We start from the raw sequence: 21,007 nt of genomic DNA on the forward strand, positions 1-21,007 counted from the left end.
ACATCTAATTTCAGTTGGTACAAATTGAACCGATGCAAAAAAATCTTGAGAAGAGATAACTGTTGCTGATCACTTCAGATCATCCGGTTTGGTCTGATCGTTCCCCAATGAGAATTCAAATCCGTTTTAATGAGATATTATACGTGGGTAATTCGACTTTCAACCGTATCATTACCTCACAATGTCTACTAGATGAAATAGGGCTATTACATAATAGTTTTCGATTTGAAAGAGCCTGTAATGATACCTCTCTCGCGTCTCCAACGGGACGACACTGGCATCCAACCCTATCTCGAAATCTTACAGGTGTGTCAGAGAAAGAGCAGGTAGAGGTATGTCTTCCGAGAAAAAATTCAAGTTTAACCCCCTCCTATACTTGAATGAAATACTGATAGAGTTTTTTTTGGTACAGGTGGACTGATGCCGACAAAGTTTTGAAGTGTCATTAGAGCCTAAAGGAAGTATGTAAATTCGTATCAATAAACTTTCCGAAAGTATTTTCAATTTGGGAGATAACAAAATGGAAACTAGTTATTTTCTTGTAGTATTCAAATGAAGCTAGGTTTTTTGTATGGATTCTGAATGAACAGGAATGCATTCATCCTTAGGATGGTATGTCTTCGAAGTTTTTATCGAATTCTTATTTTTCTCTCCATTCATTAATTCACTTGATGCAATTGAAGTTTTGTGTCGGAATTACAAAGTGTTTGGTGACTAGTGGCATAAAGCTTACGTGGAGAAACATGGCATCTGTGTGAGTTGGAACTCTTCAAGATCCATATGAAAATTGCAGACATTGTGCCAAAATAACACGCCAATTGAAAAGTCCCCGTTCTACCATAGTAAAACACTCTTTTTGGCAAAATTCGATTTTATTATTCAACATAGTTGCCTTCGAGGGCGATACAGCGATTATAGCGATCTTCCAACTTTTCGATAACTTTTTTGTAGTACGATTTGTCTTTCGCTTCAAAATTGGCCTTAGTTTCGGCGATTACTTCTTCATTATAGCTAAATTTCTCTTCAGCGAGCATTCTTTCGAGGTCTGAGAACAGGAAAAAGTTGCTGTGGGTCAGATCTGGCGAATACGGTGGAAGCAGAAGCAATTCGAAGCCCAATTCATGCAATTTGGCCTTTGTTTTCATTGATTTGTGAAACGGCGCATTGTCTTGATAAAACAGCACCTTTTTTTCTTCAAATGGTGCCGTTTTTTAACGATTTCATCCTTCAAACGATCCAATAACGCTATATAATAATCGCTGTTGATGTTCTGGCACCTTTGGAGGTAATCAATGAATATTATACCTTGCGCATCCCAGAATGCTGATGCCATAACCTTGCCAGCTCGTTGATCGTGTGTAGTCCACTCAGCTGACTGTCGATTGGACACCGGAGTGAAATCATTGGGCCATGTTTCATCAATTCTCACATATCGACACAAAAATTCAGATTTATTGCATTTAAACAGTTTCAAACACTGCTCACAATCATTGATACGTTGTTGCTTCTGATCGATTGTGAGCTTGTGCGGTACTCATTCTGCACACAACTTTCTCATGTACAAATTTTCGGGAAAGATATGATGTACACGTTCAGATGATATCTTCACAATGTCTGCTTTCTTGATCAACTTCACTTTACGGTCATTCAGAATTATTACCGGAGGCTTTTCTATTGGCCTAATAGGCACAACATGTCTCCCCAAAAAATGAAGACTATTCACTAGGCTATCCGATAGGAAAAAATATAGGGGACACAATTAGATTAAATGGACTTATTGATATTTTTAAAGGTCATTTTGAAGTATATTTCGGACAACCTGTATAGAGTACTCCGTGAATTTGCAGAAAATTTGAAAACTATTCAAAATCTAAATTTTTATTGAAAAAAAATCGTACAATTATCTCGAACGGTTTTCAAGATATAATCTCAGGTTTAAACCATTATATCCTTTGAATTTATCGAAAAAATGGCCTACGTTAAAAGTACCACAGATAAATAATATCAAGGGTTGTATTTAGAAATCAGAATTACATGGAGGTTATGAGTATTATATAAAAATTGGGCATTCCCATTTGAAACAACAAGGTGATATCGGTTAAAATGTGAATCATTCTCCTAGCCCAAAATTCACAAAAGTTATCGACCAATGGAGCACAATTGACTCACCCTGTAAATTCTATACAGTCAAGTTTTAGAGTGATAATTTTGGAAACCAATGGCATGAAAGGAGTGTTTACGCCAATTATCAAGGAAGTCTATTTTTTCGAAATGAAGAAAAGCTCTCACTTCTCAGGTAAGCTATTATTCAAACCATTCTAAGAATGCTATGTCGTACTGCATTAAATTCTATCCTACGAGTCCTTAAATAGCCACGCAGCTAATAAAGTGAAGCTATTAATTGTAGTTGAAATTCCTGAGTGAATATCCTGACCATATCCGTTTTCTTGAGATCCCCGCTGGTTCCATAGTCCGATAGCATATGCCGTTTTTTTCGATTTGAGAAGAACAAATCGACGTCGAAGAAAGTAACGATGGTAGAGCGGCCTGCAATAAAACATTTTGGACGTGTACAAAACTACGGTTCTTCTGCTGTTGATATCAATCAGTTTGAAAGATTCGTCTTTGTTTCTATTGCGTGGAACGGACACGATTTTCTTATGATTCTTGTTGTTTGTGTAAGGAAGAATTGTGGAGTTCCAGCTATCTCAAAATATAATAAGCTTGGCTTGGGGTAAACAATAAGTCAACATTGGTGGCTAAGTCCATAACGCAAGATACATAAAAGGTTGTCCAATAAGAAAAACACAATTTTATGGTTTGAAATACACAGTATAGTCTCCCTGAACATCGATACACTTGTTCCAAGGAGATTACAATTTATGGATTCCATCCCTGAAGTGAGAATCTGGAAGAGTTGCATTATATGTTTCTACAGCTGTTATGACTAGGGCTGCAACCGAAACCGAACCGAACTACCAATTCCGGCCGATTCGGCTGCTCGGCCGGAATTCCGGCCTAGGCCGAATTCCAATTCGATTCGGCCGAATTTTTCCAAGTGAAAATTAAAAGAAAAACACGAGATAATTTTGATAATTTATTTGCATAATAAAAATAAAAAGTCTTCTAGAAATATGATATATCAATCATAAATATCACAGATTAAAAAATAAAAGTCTTCTAGAAAAGGAACGTAATTCATAATTATCACAGCTGAAAAAATAAAAAATACTCTTCACGAAAAGGATCATAACATAATTCATAATGAATAACATCAGTATGAAAACAAAAATATTTCTGATTCTATAGAGTAGTCAAATAAAACAACTAAAAATTTTCATGAATGAACACTATTTTTTAGGCCATTTCGGGATCCAACGAACTTCTCTTATCTTCGAAAATGTTCCTCATTTCTGAGAATAAGCGTTCGCTTGGAACACTTGTTCCAGGACATGAAAGAAATTTCGGTACAAGTTTGAAAATGTAAGGAAAGTTTTTATTCTGTGTCTTCCAAAATTCGAGAGCACACGAATTCCGATCTAAAATGGGTTTTTGGAGGTATTCACCAATTTCATCCATGATGGATTTTTTAACATCACAGTTTTTGTTTTCTTTAGAGGAATTGGCAATGTCTTCAAAGCATCAACGGTTCGGTTTGTGATTCGGCCTACAAATTCGGTTCGGTCCGGCCAATACAGCCGGATCGAAAAATTCGGTTCGGTTTGAAAATGGCGTTTCGTTGCACCCCTAGTTATGACCTCATCATTTGATGAAAAACGCTTTCGACGCATCAATTTTTTTTGGTTTGGAAACAGATAGAAGACGCTAGGAGACAAATCTGGTGAATACGGTGGATGCTCTGATAATTCGAACTTCAATTAATGGATTTTAGCCATTGCCAAAATGCTCTTGTGACATTGTCCTGATGAAAATGAATTTCTTCTGCAAATCAGTTTTTTTTTCTCGATTTTTTCCTTCAGCTGCTCTAAAAGGTTACAATAATATTCAGAATTCATTTTTGTACCAATTTTCAAGTAACCCATAAACAAAATTCCTTTCGCTTCCCAAAAAACCGATGCTAACAACTTCTTGGCCGATTTTTGGACACGAACTCGTTTTGGAGCTGAAGAACCAGGATCAGACCACTATTTAGCCTCTTATTTTGATTCAGGATCATGATGATATACCCAAGTCTTATCCATAGTGATAAATCGATGCACAAAATCCACTTTATCCTTTCGAAAACGCTCCAAATGTTGCTGAGAAACTCGCATTCGAATGTGTTTTTGTTCCATTGTAAGCGAGTGCGGCACCAATTTTTCACAAAGCTTTTTGAAACCCAATACTTCAGTTAAACTATTGCTTACACTGCCCAATGGAATGCCTGAGGCTTCTACTGAATCTCTTTCATTCTCTCGACGATTTTCCAATACGCTTTCCCGTATTTTTCTACGATTTCTGATGTTGTTGCTGTTTTTGGACGTCCAGGACGTGGATCGTCTTCAAGGCTTGTACGACCACGTTTAAATTCAGCAACCCATCTTTCTACTATACTTATTGAAGGCGAAGAGTCCTTATACACTTCCAACATTCGTTCATAAATATCCTTCGCTTTTAAATGATGCATCAATGATGGTTGTTTTTCCTGGTGCAGACTTCGGAAACTCTTCATCAAGCCAAGATTTTGCTTCAACTGGATTTTTTCCCTTCAAAAAGCAATATTTTATCAGCACACGAAATTATTTTTTTCCATCTTTTTAATAATAAAAGTAGCTACACTCACAACGCAATATCTCACAAACTAATGGTCGGACAGCTGTCAAATTTTGACACGTAACGTTTGAAGGTTAGTACCAAGCTAAAAATCATATGGATTCAATACTAGCACCGCCATCTGTGCATCAGACCGGAGACTTTTCAATTAGCCTAATAAGCACCCTTCGAATCTGTGGATACTTTCAGTTCATCGAGCGTTTCGTTAAATAATTTATCGAAGATAAAATGACGACAATCGATCTTTGTCAACAAGATCAACTGATAAAATGAATGACTCTTAACGTTTCCCATAAAAAGACAAATCGAACAAAATCGACAATCTTCGACTGAATCACGAAACAAACCCACGAATAGTCCATCAACGTACTCTATCTCCATTCAAACTTTCGTTTTCATCATCCATATTATTACCCATCTGTAACATCACGGAGTGTACTTCAGAGCAATAATGGAATCGCACCTGACTCACATAAGATCGGAATTGTGTTACCACGCACAAGATCACGAGAACGCAGTCGGCCTGGGTCCAACACCAAGAAGACATGGATTAACATCGTAGGTAACTCGGAGGTGAGTGTACCATCCTGACATACCTACCCACATTCCGGCAGTCTTACTAACATATCTACCTGGTTCGAAGCTTCGTGATGGTGCCCACGTAGACTTTCGTCCGATTAATTCATGGTTTAGACGTAATTTTCCCTTGGTTATTGCCTTTTGGGTACTCTTCGGTTTATTACCCCTGTGAGGGAAGAAGGAACTCTTCGAATTTGAGGTGGACGCCTCAGCAAAATGTTGAAGTGCTTTTATTGGGTATTTATGCGTATAAAATGAGTTGGGAAATTACTTTCGTTGAGTTGGGAACTTTTGAGTGCTCGTAGTTTATGCGCCAATTTTTGAGATCACAGAACTGTAAACGGGGTAATTCACCGCGATGTCATATTAGACGTTTATGGAAAAGACTAAACATGATGTTTTGATGAAAATTTGCATGTTAGGGTTTGAAACAATGATCTTTCACCCTAAAATATTTCAAGATTTCGACAACTTCCGGTTATACCGGAAACAAACTGCTATTCTCTTATTTCAAATGACACAACAAGTACATTAGTGCATCATTAGATATTAGGCCAATTGAAATGTCTCCGGTCTGATGCACAGATCCATATGATTTTTAGTTAGTAGATACCAACGTTCAAACGATACGTGTCAAAATTTGACACCAGTCCATTAGTTTGTGAGATATTGCGTTGTGAGTGTAGCTACTTCTGTTATTTGAAAAACGATGGGAAAAAAAGAATTTCATATGCTGATGAAATATTGCTTTATAAACGGAAAAAATACAGTTGAAGCAAAATCTTGCCTTGATGAAGAGTTTGCGGGGGCTGCACCAGGAAAATCAACCATTATTGATTGGTATGCTATGTTTAAACGTGGTGAAATGAGCACCGAAGACGAAGAGCGCAGTGGACGTCCAAAAGAGGCAGTCACCGACGAAAAAATCAAAAAAGTTCACAAAATAATTTTGATTGGCCGTAGTTGATCGAGATAGCAGACATTGTGAAGATATCATCTGAACGTGTACATCATATCATTCACGAATATTTTTACATGAGAAAGCTGTGTGCAAAATGGGTGCCACGCGAGCTCACAATCGATCAAAAGGAACAACGTGTTAATGATTCTGAGCAATGTTTGAAGCTGTTTAAGTGCAATAAACCTGAATTTTTGCGTCGATATGTGACAATGGATGAAACATGGCTCCATCATTTCAGTCCGGAGTCCAATCGACAGTCAGCTGAGTGGAAAGCACAAGATGAACCGAATCCAAAGCGAGGGAAAACACAACAGTCAGCTGGCAAGGTTACGGCATCAGTATTCTGGGATGCACAAGGTATAATATTTATTGATTACCTCCAAAAGGACCAGACCATCAACAGCGATTATTATACAGCGTTATTGGATCGTTTAAAGGATTAAATCGTTTAAAACGGCCTCATTTGAAGAAAAAAGTGGTGCTGTTTCATCAAGACAATGAGCCATGTCACAAAACAATGAAAACAATGGCAAAATTGCATGAATTGGGCTTCGAATTGCTTCTGCATCCACCGTATTCGCCAGATCTGATCCCCAATGACTTTTTCCTGTTCTCAGACCTCAAAAGAATGCTCGCTGGAAAGAAATTCAGCGCCAATGAAGAAGTAATCGCCGAAACTGAGGCCTATTTTGAAGCGAAAGACAAATCGTACAACAAAAATGGTATCGAAAAGTTGAAAGATCGCTATAATCGCTTTATCGCCCTCGAAGGCAACTATGTTGAATAATAAAAACGAATTTGCCAAAAAAATGTGTTTTACTATGGTATACCGGGGACTTTTCATGCTACATGGTGCTGAATAAATCAGTTATACTTGCAAATGTTCCCTGAATTATTAAAGTTTTCATTTCTATTCATTCATTCAAGAATATGACTCACTTTTATAATAATTAGTTTTTCATTATAAGCAGCAAGCATTCCTCAGTAGAAAATTTTATTGCAATTTTACTATTCATGGATAATTCCTCTAAATGACTATAAAATTCTTACTTAGCTAGAAATTTCACCCTTTAGCTAGATAAATACTAATCTGACCTAGGATAATCTCAAATTTCCATATAATTCACCTCAGCCATTTCGTTATAATAATAATTCAAAGAAATTATTAGGAAATAAGGAATTTTTTTTGAGGTAGAAACCTCGTCAAATTTTCCTATAAATCATATCCCATTCCCATTTCCAATTCATTATGAAATTCCGAAAATTAATCAACATTTCAAAAAATAGTAATGGGGTCACATCCTGATGAATTCACACTCATCACAATGGTTTTCAGAAGGTTATCTTTCGGTTTGCATTATTCTAAAACTGCATGAATCACATATTTATCGTGTCCTCGACTGTTCACCGAGGTGAATATTCGCAAGCTCAGCGTATACAGATCATGACTGGTAACCTCGAAAAGAATAACTCAGATATTTATTGCGAGGAAATGCAAGTTTAGAACGATCGCTTAATACGTGTTATGGAGGAAGTGAAGAAGAGGCTGCCAACATTTCTCGAGTGTGAATCAAGACACCCAAGTTTATAAAAACGTAACTTGTTTTTTTCCTACCTATATCTAGAAAACATCTGAATGATTATCTTCAACGATATAGAATGTTATTTCGGTAATTTTTATGTTAATAGTAGGTACTCTATTTGTCAGAACATCTTACTTTGCATTTGTTGCAGACATACTTCAAAAAAGTTCAGACTACCAACTTGTACTCAGATGTCAAATACAATATATTGAAGCAAATTCTACCAATCAGGAAACGTTGATCGTCATTGAAATATCTTGATGAAAGTTGACTTCAAATCTTAAAACGATCAAGCGAAAATCTACTACTAGGTTGCAGTGGCGTACCCAAGGGGGGGATAAGGCGGATATATCCCCCCAGAAGGAATATCCATTATATGTTACAACCTTATATATCACAATCTTATTATGAGTAAGCAAAATTCTTTGGAAAAGTTCTTCAAAAGAAGGAAAAATTGAAAATTTTTTTTCTTTATCCCCTCCCCAAGGCTTATGTCTGGGTACGCCACTGCTAGGTTGTTAGACAATGGTTTTAAAGTTTATACAATATTTTCTAAACGAGCAATCAAAAGCTCTTGCTTTAAAGTCAGTTCATTCCTAATGTATTTTATATAGATCTAGATTGATTCTAGAGATTATTTCATAGAGTCTTCTTCTATTGATGTAATGTACTCGCTTTGTGGTTCTATCATCTTCATTGATCTGCAGGCTCTGCAGGATCTATCAGTTCTAAACCAACCGATTCTGTAGATCAGTGTCTAGGCACCTAGATCTACGATCACCTCAGAAATATTTTCATTTTCATGTTTGAAAAAATCTCGGTCAACATGAACAATATGAATATTAAATTAGGTAGAGTTCAATTGTTTTGAGCTGGAAGAATGATCATGGGAAACTAACTCTTTTGAATAAGAATATGCAGCGTTTGGTACAATGAACGTATATAGACCACTATGGTATGAAATAATAATTGACTATTATCTCAACTGAAAAACCTTCAGAGGCTATCGTTGCATTCGATCTACATCATACTATTGCAATATGTATGCAGTATGTAGCATGTTTAATCTCTTCTCTACTAAAACATCATTCAAGAGGAAAATAGTTATCTTATCACAGACCTATTAAAAGAGAATCGTTTATTCGCATCTTGAAAAGTCGCCAACATTCTCTAGTTTACTATGTATCAAATGAACGAGACGCATATTGACTGATTTTTCATTACAAAATTCACTATTCACTATTATTATCAATTTTAAGATATATCATTCATCTAATGATGAATTTTCCGAACTTCTAGACAGCTTGTTATTTCCATCTCCATACCTATAATCCAAAATTCTGTATTTGGCAGATTCCAAAGCTATAAATATGTGAAATAACTTTTTACATTGTGCTTATGAATGATTTTTGTTTTTCTCCTGGTATTGTAATTATTTTCTTTTGAATTATCTTATGGAACATTTATTTCAGAAATCTTAATTAAGTTAATATCACATACAGGTCATACCTCATGTACCTCCGTGATGTAAAGTGTTTATTTATGAAATAAACTTTATTATTATTGTTATAACATTGATAATTAATTAACAACCAGAATCAAATTTCAAAGTAGAAATCATTCATTTCCTCATATTTTGATATGAGGTTTCACTAGATTGAATTATTGAAATTAGAATTACCTTAGTACAATAAAAAAAAAAAAATTTCCTTCGAGCCGGATTTGAACCAGCGACCTATGGATGACTACATTTCTTTGCCTCTACAGTCCACCGCTCTACCAACTGAGCTATCGAAGGTTGTGATTTTAGATGGAGGTGTACTCGAATACACTTTCACCAAAGTTTTAGGTGTACAACTTTGCTTCCTCCGTTTTGCAGTAGATGGTGGTAGTCGGAATAAATAGATCGTAGATGTCATACATTAAGCTTAGGTGTTTCTAAACATAACGCCATCGAAATATTAGTCGATTTGTGTCTGCATCATACAGTTATTCTCGATTAAACATGTCAGCTTACGAGCCAAATTCTAGTCATTTGCGGGAGATTTTAATTTTCTGCTTTAATATGAAGAAATCTGCGGCTGAGGCTCATCGAATGCTCTCAAATATCTATGATGAGGCCACTTTTAGTGAAAAAACGTACCAAGAGTGGTTTCAACGCTTCAAGAAAGGTGATTTTGACGTCGAAGACCAGCATGGCGGTGGAAGAGAGAAGGTTTTGGAATATACAGGATTGGAGGCATTACTTGAACAAGACTCGTGTCAAACGCAACAAATATGGCAGGATGATTGGCAGTGTCGCAACAAGCCATTTCAAAACGCCTGAAAATCATGGGAATGATTCAGAAACAAGGAAATTGGGTGACGTACGAGTTGAAGCCTGAAGATGTTGAACGGCATTTGTTTGCTTGTGAACAGCTGCTAGCAAGGCTAAGACGGAAGGGATTTCTGCATTGCATTGTGACGCGACGAAAAATGGGTAGATTACGATAATCCGAAACGCAGAAAATGATCTCCAATAAAAAATAAATATTATCCACAATGGGACAAATAGTTAGTGGATTACTTGGGAATGTTAATATCGGTTGCAGGAACAATAAAAATCCTAGATCTCCATGGCGACGTTTCAGTGGTTTATTTCTCACCATCCTCAGGCTACAATTGATAAAGTGGATTATTGGACAATGGATTGAGTTAATACTATCGTCCATGAAATTGCAGAAATTGTCATGAAATAAGCTATCAAATGATCAATAATATATTGGATAATCCATTCGATCGAAATAAGAAAATATTCTGTTTCCGGTAAAAACGGAAGTTGTATAGGTCTGAAAATATTGTAGGGAGAAAGATCACGTCTCAAACCCCAATATTCAAATTTTCAGCACAAAATTTTGATTAGTTTATCATAAACGTCTAAGAGGCCATCACGGTGGATCACCCTGTATAGACATCATTGTCCACAAAGTGAGTTCTCAACGCTGTAATGAATCTCGGTAGAAATAATCCCAAGAATGCAAAAAAATCCGATTCTAACCTACTCACTACTCGTAATACGAACCGTATTGCGTCCAAATCTGTTGGGGCGCCAAAAACCGACGCTCGACAGGCGCCAAAAGATCAATTGCCCTCGGTAACCGACGCGAAAAAGACGGCAGTCGTTAGGGACTCTGATCACCATGGTGATAACCATAGCCCCCCTCTTGTAGTAATCAAGGGAAAAGTAAATAGACTGTGAATATGCAATCTGTAATTTTCGACCTGGTATCCGATTACCGTGAATCGATTAGACTCATTGGGCGAATCGTATGAAAAACTCTGGGAACGACTCACTATGGTTTGTCATTTCCTCGTAGAATGAATATCGCCGATCATTATGAAAATATGTTAAGAAAATGAAAATTTTTCGATTATATTGATCTGAGCTTTTTGAACTTATGAATCGTGATCTTTTTGATCATCTTTTTCACAATTTTGAATTGTTTCCATTTCGAATTCACAGTTGAAGTGAAATATGTATATCGTTGAGAAGAAAACAATAAACGATAGTTATCAACGATTTATATTTCCTTGTGTTGTGTTTTTTTAGAGCTATAGAACTTTAAATTACAATAAAACAACGATGGATTATTCGATTGACATGAATTTTATTTATCCGCAAGATAATCTTGTGGCATTACATTTTAAATATGATTTCTGGCATATGACCGCCACGGCTGGCTCGGATGTAGTCCAATCTGGACGTCCAATTTTCGATGACATTTTCCAACTCTTCTGGCCGTATATCGGCAATAACACGGCGAATGTTGTCTTCTAAATGGTCAAGGGTTTGTGGCTTATCCGCATAGACCAATGACTTTACATAGCCCCACAGAAAGTAGTCTAGCGGTGTTAAATCACAAGATCTTGGAGGCCAATTCACAGGTCCAAAACGTGAAATTAGACGGTCACCAAACGTGTCTCAATAAATCGATTGTGGCACGAGCTGTGTGACATGTTGCGCCGTCTTGTTGGAACCACAGCTCCTGGACATCATGGTTGTTCAATTCAGGAATGAAAAAGTTAGTAATCATGGCTCTATACCGATCACCATTGACAGTAACGTTCTGGCCATCATCGTTTTTGAAGAATTACGGACCATTGATTCCACCAGCCCATAAAGCGCACCAAACAGTCAGTTTTTCTGGATGTAACGGTGTTTCGACACACACTTGAGGATTAGCTTCACTCCAAATGCGGCAGTTTTGTTTGTTGACGTAACCATTCAACCAGAAGTGCGCTTCATCGCTAAACAAAATAAAATGGACGTAGTGCGCGATACGTATTCCGCACAGAATCATTATTTTCGAAATGAAATTGCACTATTTGCAAGCGTTGTTCAGGCTTGAGTCTATTCATGATGAAAGGCAGGAGTGGTTTTTGTCACGAATTGAACGAATAATTCAAAAATGGTCGTTAGTTTGAAATATCTCTGTCGCGTGCCATTTTTTCCTCGAAAAAAAAATTGAGACTATTACCCATATGCGCGCCAATGATAAACATAAAATTCTTAATTGCATGCCAGAAAATGCGTTATAACAGAACTACCTCTTGAAAACCACCAAATTTCTTCAGCATATCTCGACCGGTTTCAGAGCAATGAATGAATAGACAGTTTCTAAATAAAACTTCAACACGTAAATCGGAAAACGAAGCACTTGCTGACAAAAGTTATATAGCATAATGTCATTATTTGTTCAAGCAGATTCACTTACTAGATCATTTCCATGTCACTTGTATTTCATTTTTTCATTAGGACACTACTGGTATTCATGTTTCACCTCTTTAAAAGATCATAATAAATTAAAAATAGCCTTAGATTGCCTCTCCATGTATGAAAATTCCCACGAATTGCCATTTTTTCAACATTTAAAAGAAAAAATTTGGAAAATCTCATTAACATTGTTGCTACGATGATACTGAATACGATATTTTTTATCGCACTTACCTATGATATCCGAGTTATGAATTTTAGAATATATTATTTTGCGATAAGATATCATTATGAAAACGCATCAAAATAATTGCGGAGGGCGGTAGCTCCAGGCTTAGCGAACTGACCTTTAACATGGAAGACCTGGGATCAAGTCCAGCGTGAACTATTTTAAATTTTTTCATTACTTTTTTAATAGCTCTTTCGAATTTTTTTAACGTTTTACGAGGAAATCATTCAATACATTATATCGTAAAATTCGCACTGTTTTGAATAGAGATCAAACAATGTCTCTGCATGAAAAATAGCTGTAATACATTCGTCCATAAGGACACTGAAACAATTGCTTTCAATTTTTTCAGCCTGACAAATTGCTACGAGCTTAAAATATTTTTGCTTAGGTATTATATCTTTTTATAATATACAGTACCTGGTGAATTAAAGAAACGCTAATTAAATAAGTCATTATTTCGATGTCTCCTGGCTCTCAAATAGTTCTTCAGTCTTTGTAGGGCTTTTATCTTTTATTATCCGGTAATTACAGTAAAACTTGCTTTAGTGGGCACAGGATATGTGAGAAACCCCCACCATAGATAATTACAATGGTCTTCGGACACTTTCACAATGACATGCCTTTATTACTGAAAATAATTATGACGGAGATTTCATTTTCCAGATTTTTTAGACGTTACACGCTATACTTAAGAGTGTTTAGCTGGAATGCATATATAAATAGAGCATTCTGAGCATTCATTAATTCGTCAGGCTCTTTTTCCAGATTGAAATGCCGATGTACCATATTATTCGAATATTTTGACACGCATCTTTTGAAATTAGGTACCTCCTAAGATGTCTAAAAACCAGGTGTATGAACTGATTAGCTTTCGTTTTGCCAATTTTGAGAATATTAGTTAAGCTTCGTTCTGTCAACTGTAGGTAGCGCTATCAACAAATTAAGATTCTTGTTATTTATTATTTACGAGTTTTGTGCCATCATGTACCTATATGTATATCTTTCATTATTGTTATGATCTATGGAAGTAATTCTTGTAATTAAAATACCAATAAACTCTCTCTATTACAAATATTTGAATTCATTCCAGTAAACGTTTCGTGTTTTGTTTCACGACTTTGCACGATCATACTCGGTTACACGTCGCTTTTGATTGGTGAGTATCGGGTTTTAATTAATGTATCCAATCAAAATCAACGGAAATGACAAGTATGACATTGCGACGCCGCCAGGAACTAAAACTAATATTTTCAATTTGGTCGAATGTCATTGCATTCAAAATTTGACGAGTGCATTCACCATGTTTTTAGACATCTTAGTACCTACTAACGTGAAAAAAGTGATTGTCAGTTGTCACTAATGGTGCCATCTGTGCGACAGGCTCGGGACTTATTGAGTATAACGTCTTATATATTGGTCTTGTTATTTCTGGTTGTTAGACTTATTATGTTGCTCAATCGATGTCTACTTCTGTTTATCCTTATTAAAATTGTTCCAAGCATTTTAGGAAATATTTCCGTATGTCGTAGATTATCTCTGCAGATGTGCGTCAATTCATAATTATTACGCTTAGGTAAATGTTATGTTGTTCTTAGTAGATCAAGCTGAGACAAATTTTCATCGTATTTTCCGACCAATCTAAAAATAAGGTTGGCGTATTTTTTCGTTTCATGGGAGATTCTGATGTCATAATCAAAGTTTTATTTGGTAAGAATGCAGATCATTTAATTGATCCGTACTTGAAACTTATTAAAAATGAAACACAATATGTTTTAATAATCTAAATTTATTGTATGCATGCATGTCCATAAAAGTGTGGAACATTTATAAATTCATTTTCAGGAATCAATACTTGCAGCATATCTTCCATTAGTTGAAACCGGTGTATTTTTCAAAGGTTTTGTGCTGCAACACTGAATTTGATCGATTTTGCTCGTTTTATGCCCTCAAAACTACATTAATGTTTGCTTCAGCTATTATGTATACACATAAAGGTCGAAGTAATTAATAACTGTGATATATTGTATATCAAATATGGAAGAACCGTTCAATTTTATTGGTGTATTATGCTCCATTAAAGTCGGGATCTCAGAGTTTCTGAGTTTCGAGAGCAAAGTTCCTAATCTTCATTTTTTGAGTTAAAGGGTGGTCCCATTTCTATATTTTCAGATATCTTTTCAGAAAATCAGAATTAGTACGCACCTCACTCTTAAATATGTTGTACTAAACAGCATGTAATCATGCTTCAATGTTTTTACCAAATCAATATGATTTTCCACCAAGTAAGGACTGAATCAATTAAATATTTAGTTGTTTAGTTTATCTATAATTATTTAAAATATAGATACTTGGTCATGTTCTTCAATTGAAGATTTTGCTGTGATGTAGGTATCCTTATAGGATAAATGTATGTATCTATGTCTTCCACATCTAATAGGTGGATTTATTGAAAAAAATGTATTTCAGATCCAGCCTGTATAAAATAGGTCAAGAAATCTAAATTCCAAGATAGTGCTTATCCATTTGGGTTAAAACATTCTTTTGAAGTAATATAATTTAACAATTGTTTGTTTCTTAGATACTCTTAAATATTTGCGATGAGAACTTTTCATAATGTCAGTAAATAGGTAACTTGAAAGCTTATAAAGCATTCCATAAAAACCATAACCATTTTACACACTTGAATAATAGACAATAATAAGTATCTACTAGGTATGTTGATGTCAATTGCATTTCACGAGCATATAAACTCTGGTTAGTTTTGTTTGTACAGATACTTCCTCATTCAGACTTTCTCACTATAATAATTTCTTCAAGTTGAAACTTATGGTAGGTATATGAATATTATCATTCTTGTATTGATGAACTTGTTCTGTTAATGTCAAAAAACTATTTATAGTATTTCACACCTTCCAATCCATTCTGGAGTATTTTGAAGGTCAGGGACAACTTTTTAGACTTGGCAGTATTCCACAATACTTCATATCCAGGTTAATGTTTTTATATTTGTTTTACCAATATGCCTATATGTTCTTACAAGATTTTTGAAATTTGTATTTAATCCATTCTTTCTTATTGCTCAAAGGCCGATACTGCCGGTATCTTGATGAATTGCATTATAGGTGTCAGACTCACGAACGAATATTTTATATTGATTTAATTGAATAAATAATGAATGAATTCAAAAATATATTTCTGGGTTAAAAATTTTGACAAAGAAAGTATAACAATGTAATAAAATATATTTTGGAAGAACTAATACAATAAATCCATGGACTCAAAAAATTTCACTTGTCAATACATAGCGTGCTCAGTTGAACACATTAGGTTGGAATAGGTGCTTGATACAAATCTAACCTAACTCTTCAGTCGAACCATTCTAAAGTCGACTCTGGACTAATTTGGTCATTCAAAGTGTTACGTAACTGAGCTGAACACCTTAAAACTATGGATATTACCTGTACTGAAATATCTCATACTGAAACTTCTCCTAAAATGTCCTCACAGTCATATTCAAGCCAAACAATTATTCAAGGTCTTTGATACTCAGTTCAAAACACAACCGATATGCAGCTGACAAATCAGTTCCACAGCACACACAGTGACCGGTGCACAAAAACACATGTATCGAAACCTTTCGAAATATTGTTTGTTATCAGAATCATCGATAAATTACCAAAAATTGTGAAAAATAACGTACGTACAAGTAAAGGTTGTTTTCAACATGGCCGCTTACAAAACTCGGCTATTTCACAAGGATTTGTTGACCCTGGCGAGAATATCGCTTTCATTGGTCGTAGCAACGCGCTTAAGAATCCTATTGGCGGGATTCAAGGTTAGGGGCAAAACATGGGCCTGCACCTGTCACCTCGATTTTTGGAAGCTCTGGTACATCAACTTTGTGAAGTCAAATTCAAGAAATTGGATAATTTTTGTATATTATGTCACAAATCCAGGAAATTGTCAAATTATTTGAAAATATACAAACACAGACACCGATGCGTGTATCAAAAGTGACATCTAATAGCAAAACAATGAACTAATAACTTGGATTCGGACAAAAGTGAAAGTTTGAACAAGAATACTAGTGTTCTGTTACCTGATTTCAATTCTTCAAGACTTCTTAAATATACATTTGAAAACGTCCATTCACTTATCTTCAAAAAATATTTCAATTTACACTTGTATTCCCAGTTTCGGGTATGTGGCGCCACCTATTACATTTATAATAACTAACTGAGATCGATGCAGCTACCTTTTCCCTAAAAGAAGGTTCCTGCAATGATAATCGAAAATCAATAAATACAGTGGCGTATCAACAAGAGAGTATAGGGGGTCATTAAGGGGATAGTTGTTAAAGTAGACTATTGCTTCATCTCAGCCTACATATTTGGGTAATAAATTAATATTTTGGGTTGATGTGCATGATTTCCCTACAAGGCCTGGATGTAGACGCATTATTGCCATTATTCACATCAGCCATATTCCAGTGCTAATTACTGTAGTAATAATTTTCAATAGCATTTCAGATTTTTTACATTAGGTACAGTTTTTAGGAATTGAAGTAAAAGTTCCGTGAGCAATACCTAATATTGCTCTTGAATTAGCGCAGTTAATTTAATTCTAGTTGAATCTTCTTGTGAGATTGATTGATTTCCACAAGTATTTTGAATAAAAGTTTCCTGTTTGACTAAATTATTTGAGTATGTTAATTTCTCATCCTTTTTTGTTGTCAGCGTGAGCTGTACTTCGTCTCAGTACTTAATTTATTGTATATGAGAGTAGGAAATGAAGGCATTTTATGATTATTTCGAATATATTGGGTATCATTGGCCAAACAACAATTCAGATGAAAGTTTTTATATTTTTATTTTATTGCTTCGATCGGCAACACCAATATAGAAACAAATTTTTGTGGGTTGCTTCTCAAATATTACCTTGAAATTCGGATTTCATGGCCACCAGGTAGTTGATGAGTAGTTACACAATACAAAGAAATATTATTTCTTTTTTTCTACAACCGACAACCTACAGCCAATACCACTCACAGACACGTGATATAATGAGCCTTCATTAAAATTCGTGATCAAGAGTGCTGTGGAGAAATTAGAGTTGATTTTCTATGATTACAAGTAGCGCTCAGCTTGTACCGTGTTTTTCACCATAATTTGACCCCCCCTTTAACTTTGTTACTGAAAGAAGTGCAAACAAATGTTTTCTACAAAAGTTTCACGAAATCGACTAGTGTTTTTTAAAATTATCTCACAAAATGGAAAATATACAGAGTGGGCACAGGCGCGGATCCAGGCCCCACTTTTGGGGGGGGAACTTTTAGATACTCAAAATACTGAAAATGTGGACCCCAGACACTTTCGCCATTTTGGGACGTCATTTTTTTTGCCGTTCATAGATATGGATCTTCCCAAAATGTATTGAAGGTGAAATTTTTGCTGATATTGTAATTATTTGAGCCTAAGTATGTCAAATTCTAGGAGGGACGCCAAAATTTAAGAGGTGCCTGGGTCATTTGAGGGGGGAACGTTCCCCCAGAGCATGCCAGGTGGTTCTTAAAATTTGAAACTCTGTGGTACTCAGAAAAGAGAGATAGACCAAACATATATTCGTCAGGGGAAAAAGAGCTAGTCAATATGGAAAAATATACAAGGTGTTCCATTTGAAAAAATGAAGTTGCAATCAATATGTTGCCGACTCTGTATATATTTCATTTTGTGAAATCATTTTAAAATTTCGTAAAACTTTTGTGGAAATAGTAATTTACGTAACAAGTCCGGAAAATAGGGTTTTTTTGGACGAATAGACAAAGTCTGGAAGTCTGTGAGTCCAAAAAAACCATTTTCGGGCGTGTTGCGTACAATATTTTTTCGGCAACCATGTAAAATAACACTATCGCTGCTGCTTTCCATATTTTTTTGCGATTGCGATAAAAAAACATGCAAATTTTTGACAACTAATTTCATATGAACTGTCAGCCGTTATTTCGGTTGCTATCGATTCTATAATTCTTTTCCGGCCTAGTCCGGGAAGAACGTACTTTCCGGACTAGGCCGGGAAATGCTACTTTCTCAGAGAAAAAGCGTCCGGGAAGTGAGCACTTCCCGGACGGTTGCCGAAAAACATTTTTTTTGTACCTCTTTTAGTACAAAAGTTAAAGCGGGGGTCAAATTATGGTGAAAAACCCGGTACAAGCTGAGTGCTACTTGTATCACAGAAAATCAACTCTAATTTCTCCACAGCCCTCTTGACTTGACCACGAATTTTAATGAACGCTTGTTATATCACGTGTCTGTGAGTGGTTTGGCTGTAGGTTGTCGGTTGTAGAAAAAAAGTAATAATATTTCTATTGTGTTTAACTACTCATCAACTACCTGGTGGCCATAAAATTCGAATTTCAAGGTAATCTTTGAGAAGCAACCCACAAAAATTTGTTCCTACATTGATGATGCCGATCGGAGCAATAAATGATGCTGGTTTATAAATAATAAACAAAAAATCAGTAGTAACCTAACATTCTTTCTATATACAAAATTCGCTACTTTTAATCACAGAAAATCAACTCTAATTTCTCCACAGCACTCTTGACCACGAATTTTGATGAACGCTCGTTATATTCATTCGCCAATATCAAATATTATTGAAGAAGAAAGAAAAAACATTTCACCAGCATATTCGTCTTTATTCGAAATCAAATCGTTTTTCTACTTAACATGAGTAAATTGCTATATAAATTAAACAATATCTCTATAAAATTTCTTATCACTTCTTCACCTCCATCACTGTTCGGAGGCAAAAATCCATGAAAATGAACAGAAGCCACTTCGGAACCATTCAACATAATAATATTACCTACAACTATCATTAATATCACAAACATTGATTGACAATAATGAGTAACATATTCGAAACATTTTTACCTACAGAATACTCTCAAAATATGAAAGAAAAGGAGAAATTTAAAAGTATCTTTGATGAAAAAAATACCATAAATATTTTCATCTTATGAACCTGATGGTGATTACATAATATATTCACTATGATGTGGGAGTTTACCGCAAAATTACAAAAAGTGTACAAAGGGAGTATTGAATAATCATTATCTAATCGATACACATCCGATTACATGGGGAATACGTATACCAAATGTTTTGGGGAATCAGCATTCGAATCATTTATAGATGGCTTTGGTTATGACTAGGTGCGACATCTTGCGGGGAAATCATTTCAGCCTCATCTCAGCGTGGTTCATTCCTAGGGTTCGCAGCGATCGCTTGTCTACTCGTTGGATGTCACTGTATGATCGTTCTGTAACAGAATGTAAAAAATTAGGAAAATGCATAACAAATTGCGGTATATACTAGAAAAATTGACATGCTACCATTAGATGAAGCTAAGAGGAATACCAAAAAAATTGTATAAAATTATTCGAAACAATATTATTATTATTCACTGCGGCTTTGTTAGCCTTCCGAAAACTGCGACAAATTTGATCTTTTGTTTTAACCCTTCCTATTCATACAAACCTAGGGAGGACGTCGATACGGTTAACGAAATCGACAACCTTAGGAGCCTTGGCTATTACTACGTGAGTACTAGAACTGACTTTTCCATGTGAGAGTTTCTTAGGCCAGTCAGCATCAGACATTTGCACACTAAGTGTTCGGCTGTTTCTACTTCCTTTCCACAGAGCCTGCAGATCGCATCTGCTGACCTACCCATGCGGTACAAAAGGTATTTGCACCGACAGTGTCCTGTCAATAGTCCCACCATTACCCGAAACTCAGCTGGTGGTAGCTTCAGGAGCTTCCTGGTATAGGTCGGTGAAAGCACTACAAATTTCTTTTCTTGAGCAAGACCCGGAGGGTTTCTCCAGAGGGTTTTTCTATTGTCCAACTCCCATTGTTGGACCGCTGCCTTATATTGGTCTTTTCCAAGCAGAAGGGCTCAGGACCAACAGGTGTTAACCATGATGCCCTTTTTGCAAGTTCATCTGCTTTTTCGTTTCTTTCAATACCACAATGCCCCGGTTCCCATATTAGAGTTACTTTATTGCCTCTGGCCAGTTGCTTTATGGTTTTAGGAGACTTCCATGTCAGTAGAGACCTCTGGCT

The 21,007-nt window shown here is 35.7% G+C and overlaps 2 protein-coding genes and 1 non-coding gene across 5 annotated transcripts in view; all 3 read right to left on the reverse strand.

Annotated features, from left to right (window-relative positions):
* LOC123678747 (nuclear receptor coactivator 3) overlaps nt 1-16,633 on the reverse strand; it is a 268,127-nt gene extending 251,494 nt beyond the window's left edge. For both annotated transcript variants that reach the window (XM_045615927.1, XM_045615925.1), the window contains exon 1: nt 16,340-16,633. The gene's annotated coding sequence lies outside the window, so the exon portion shown is untranslated. The remainder of the gene's footprint in view (nt 1-16,339) is intronic.
* On the reverse strand, nt 9,604-9,694 carry Trnay-gua. Its single transcript is given in 2 exon segments — nt 9,604-9,639; nt 9,658-9,694. It is a non-coding gene; the product is annotated as a tRNA-Tyr (tRNA).
* Nucleotides 16,634-19,554: 2,921 nt separating the features above from the next.
* The window catches only part of LOC123678753, a 93,797-nt gene continuing 92,344 nt past the window's right edge, over nt 19,555-21,007 (reverse strand). For both annotated transcript variants that reach the window (XM_045615940.1, XM_045615941.1), the window contains exon 5: nt 19,555-20,201. In XM_045615940.1, the coding sequence (XP_045471896.1) occupies nt 20,116-20,201 (86 nt within the window). In that variant the 3' untranslated portion in view covers nt 19,555-20,115. The remainder of the gene's footprint in view (nt 20,202-21,007) is intronic.

This window comes from Harmonia axyridis, chromosome 4 (assembly GCF_914767665.1).
Source record: "Harmonia axyridis chromosome 4, icHarAxyr1.1, whole genome shotgun sequence".
Taxonomy (NCBI): Eukaryota; Metazoa; Arthropoda; class Insecta; order Coleoptera; family Coccinellidae; genus Harmonia; species Harmonia axyridis.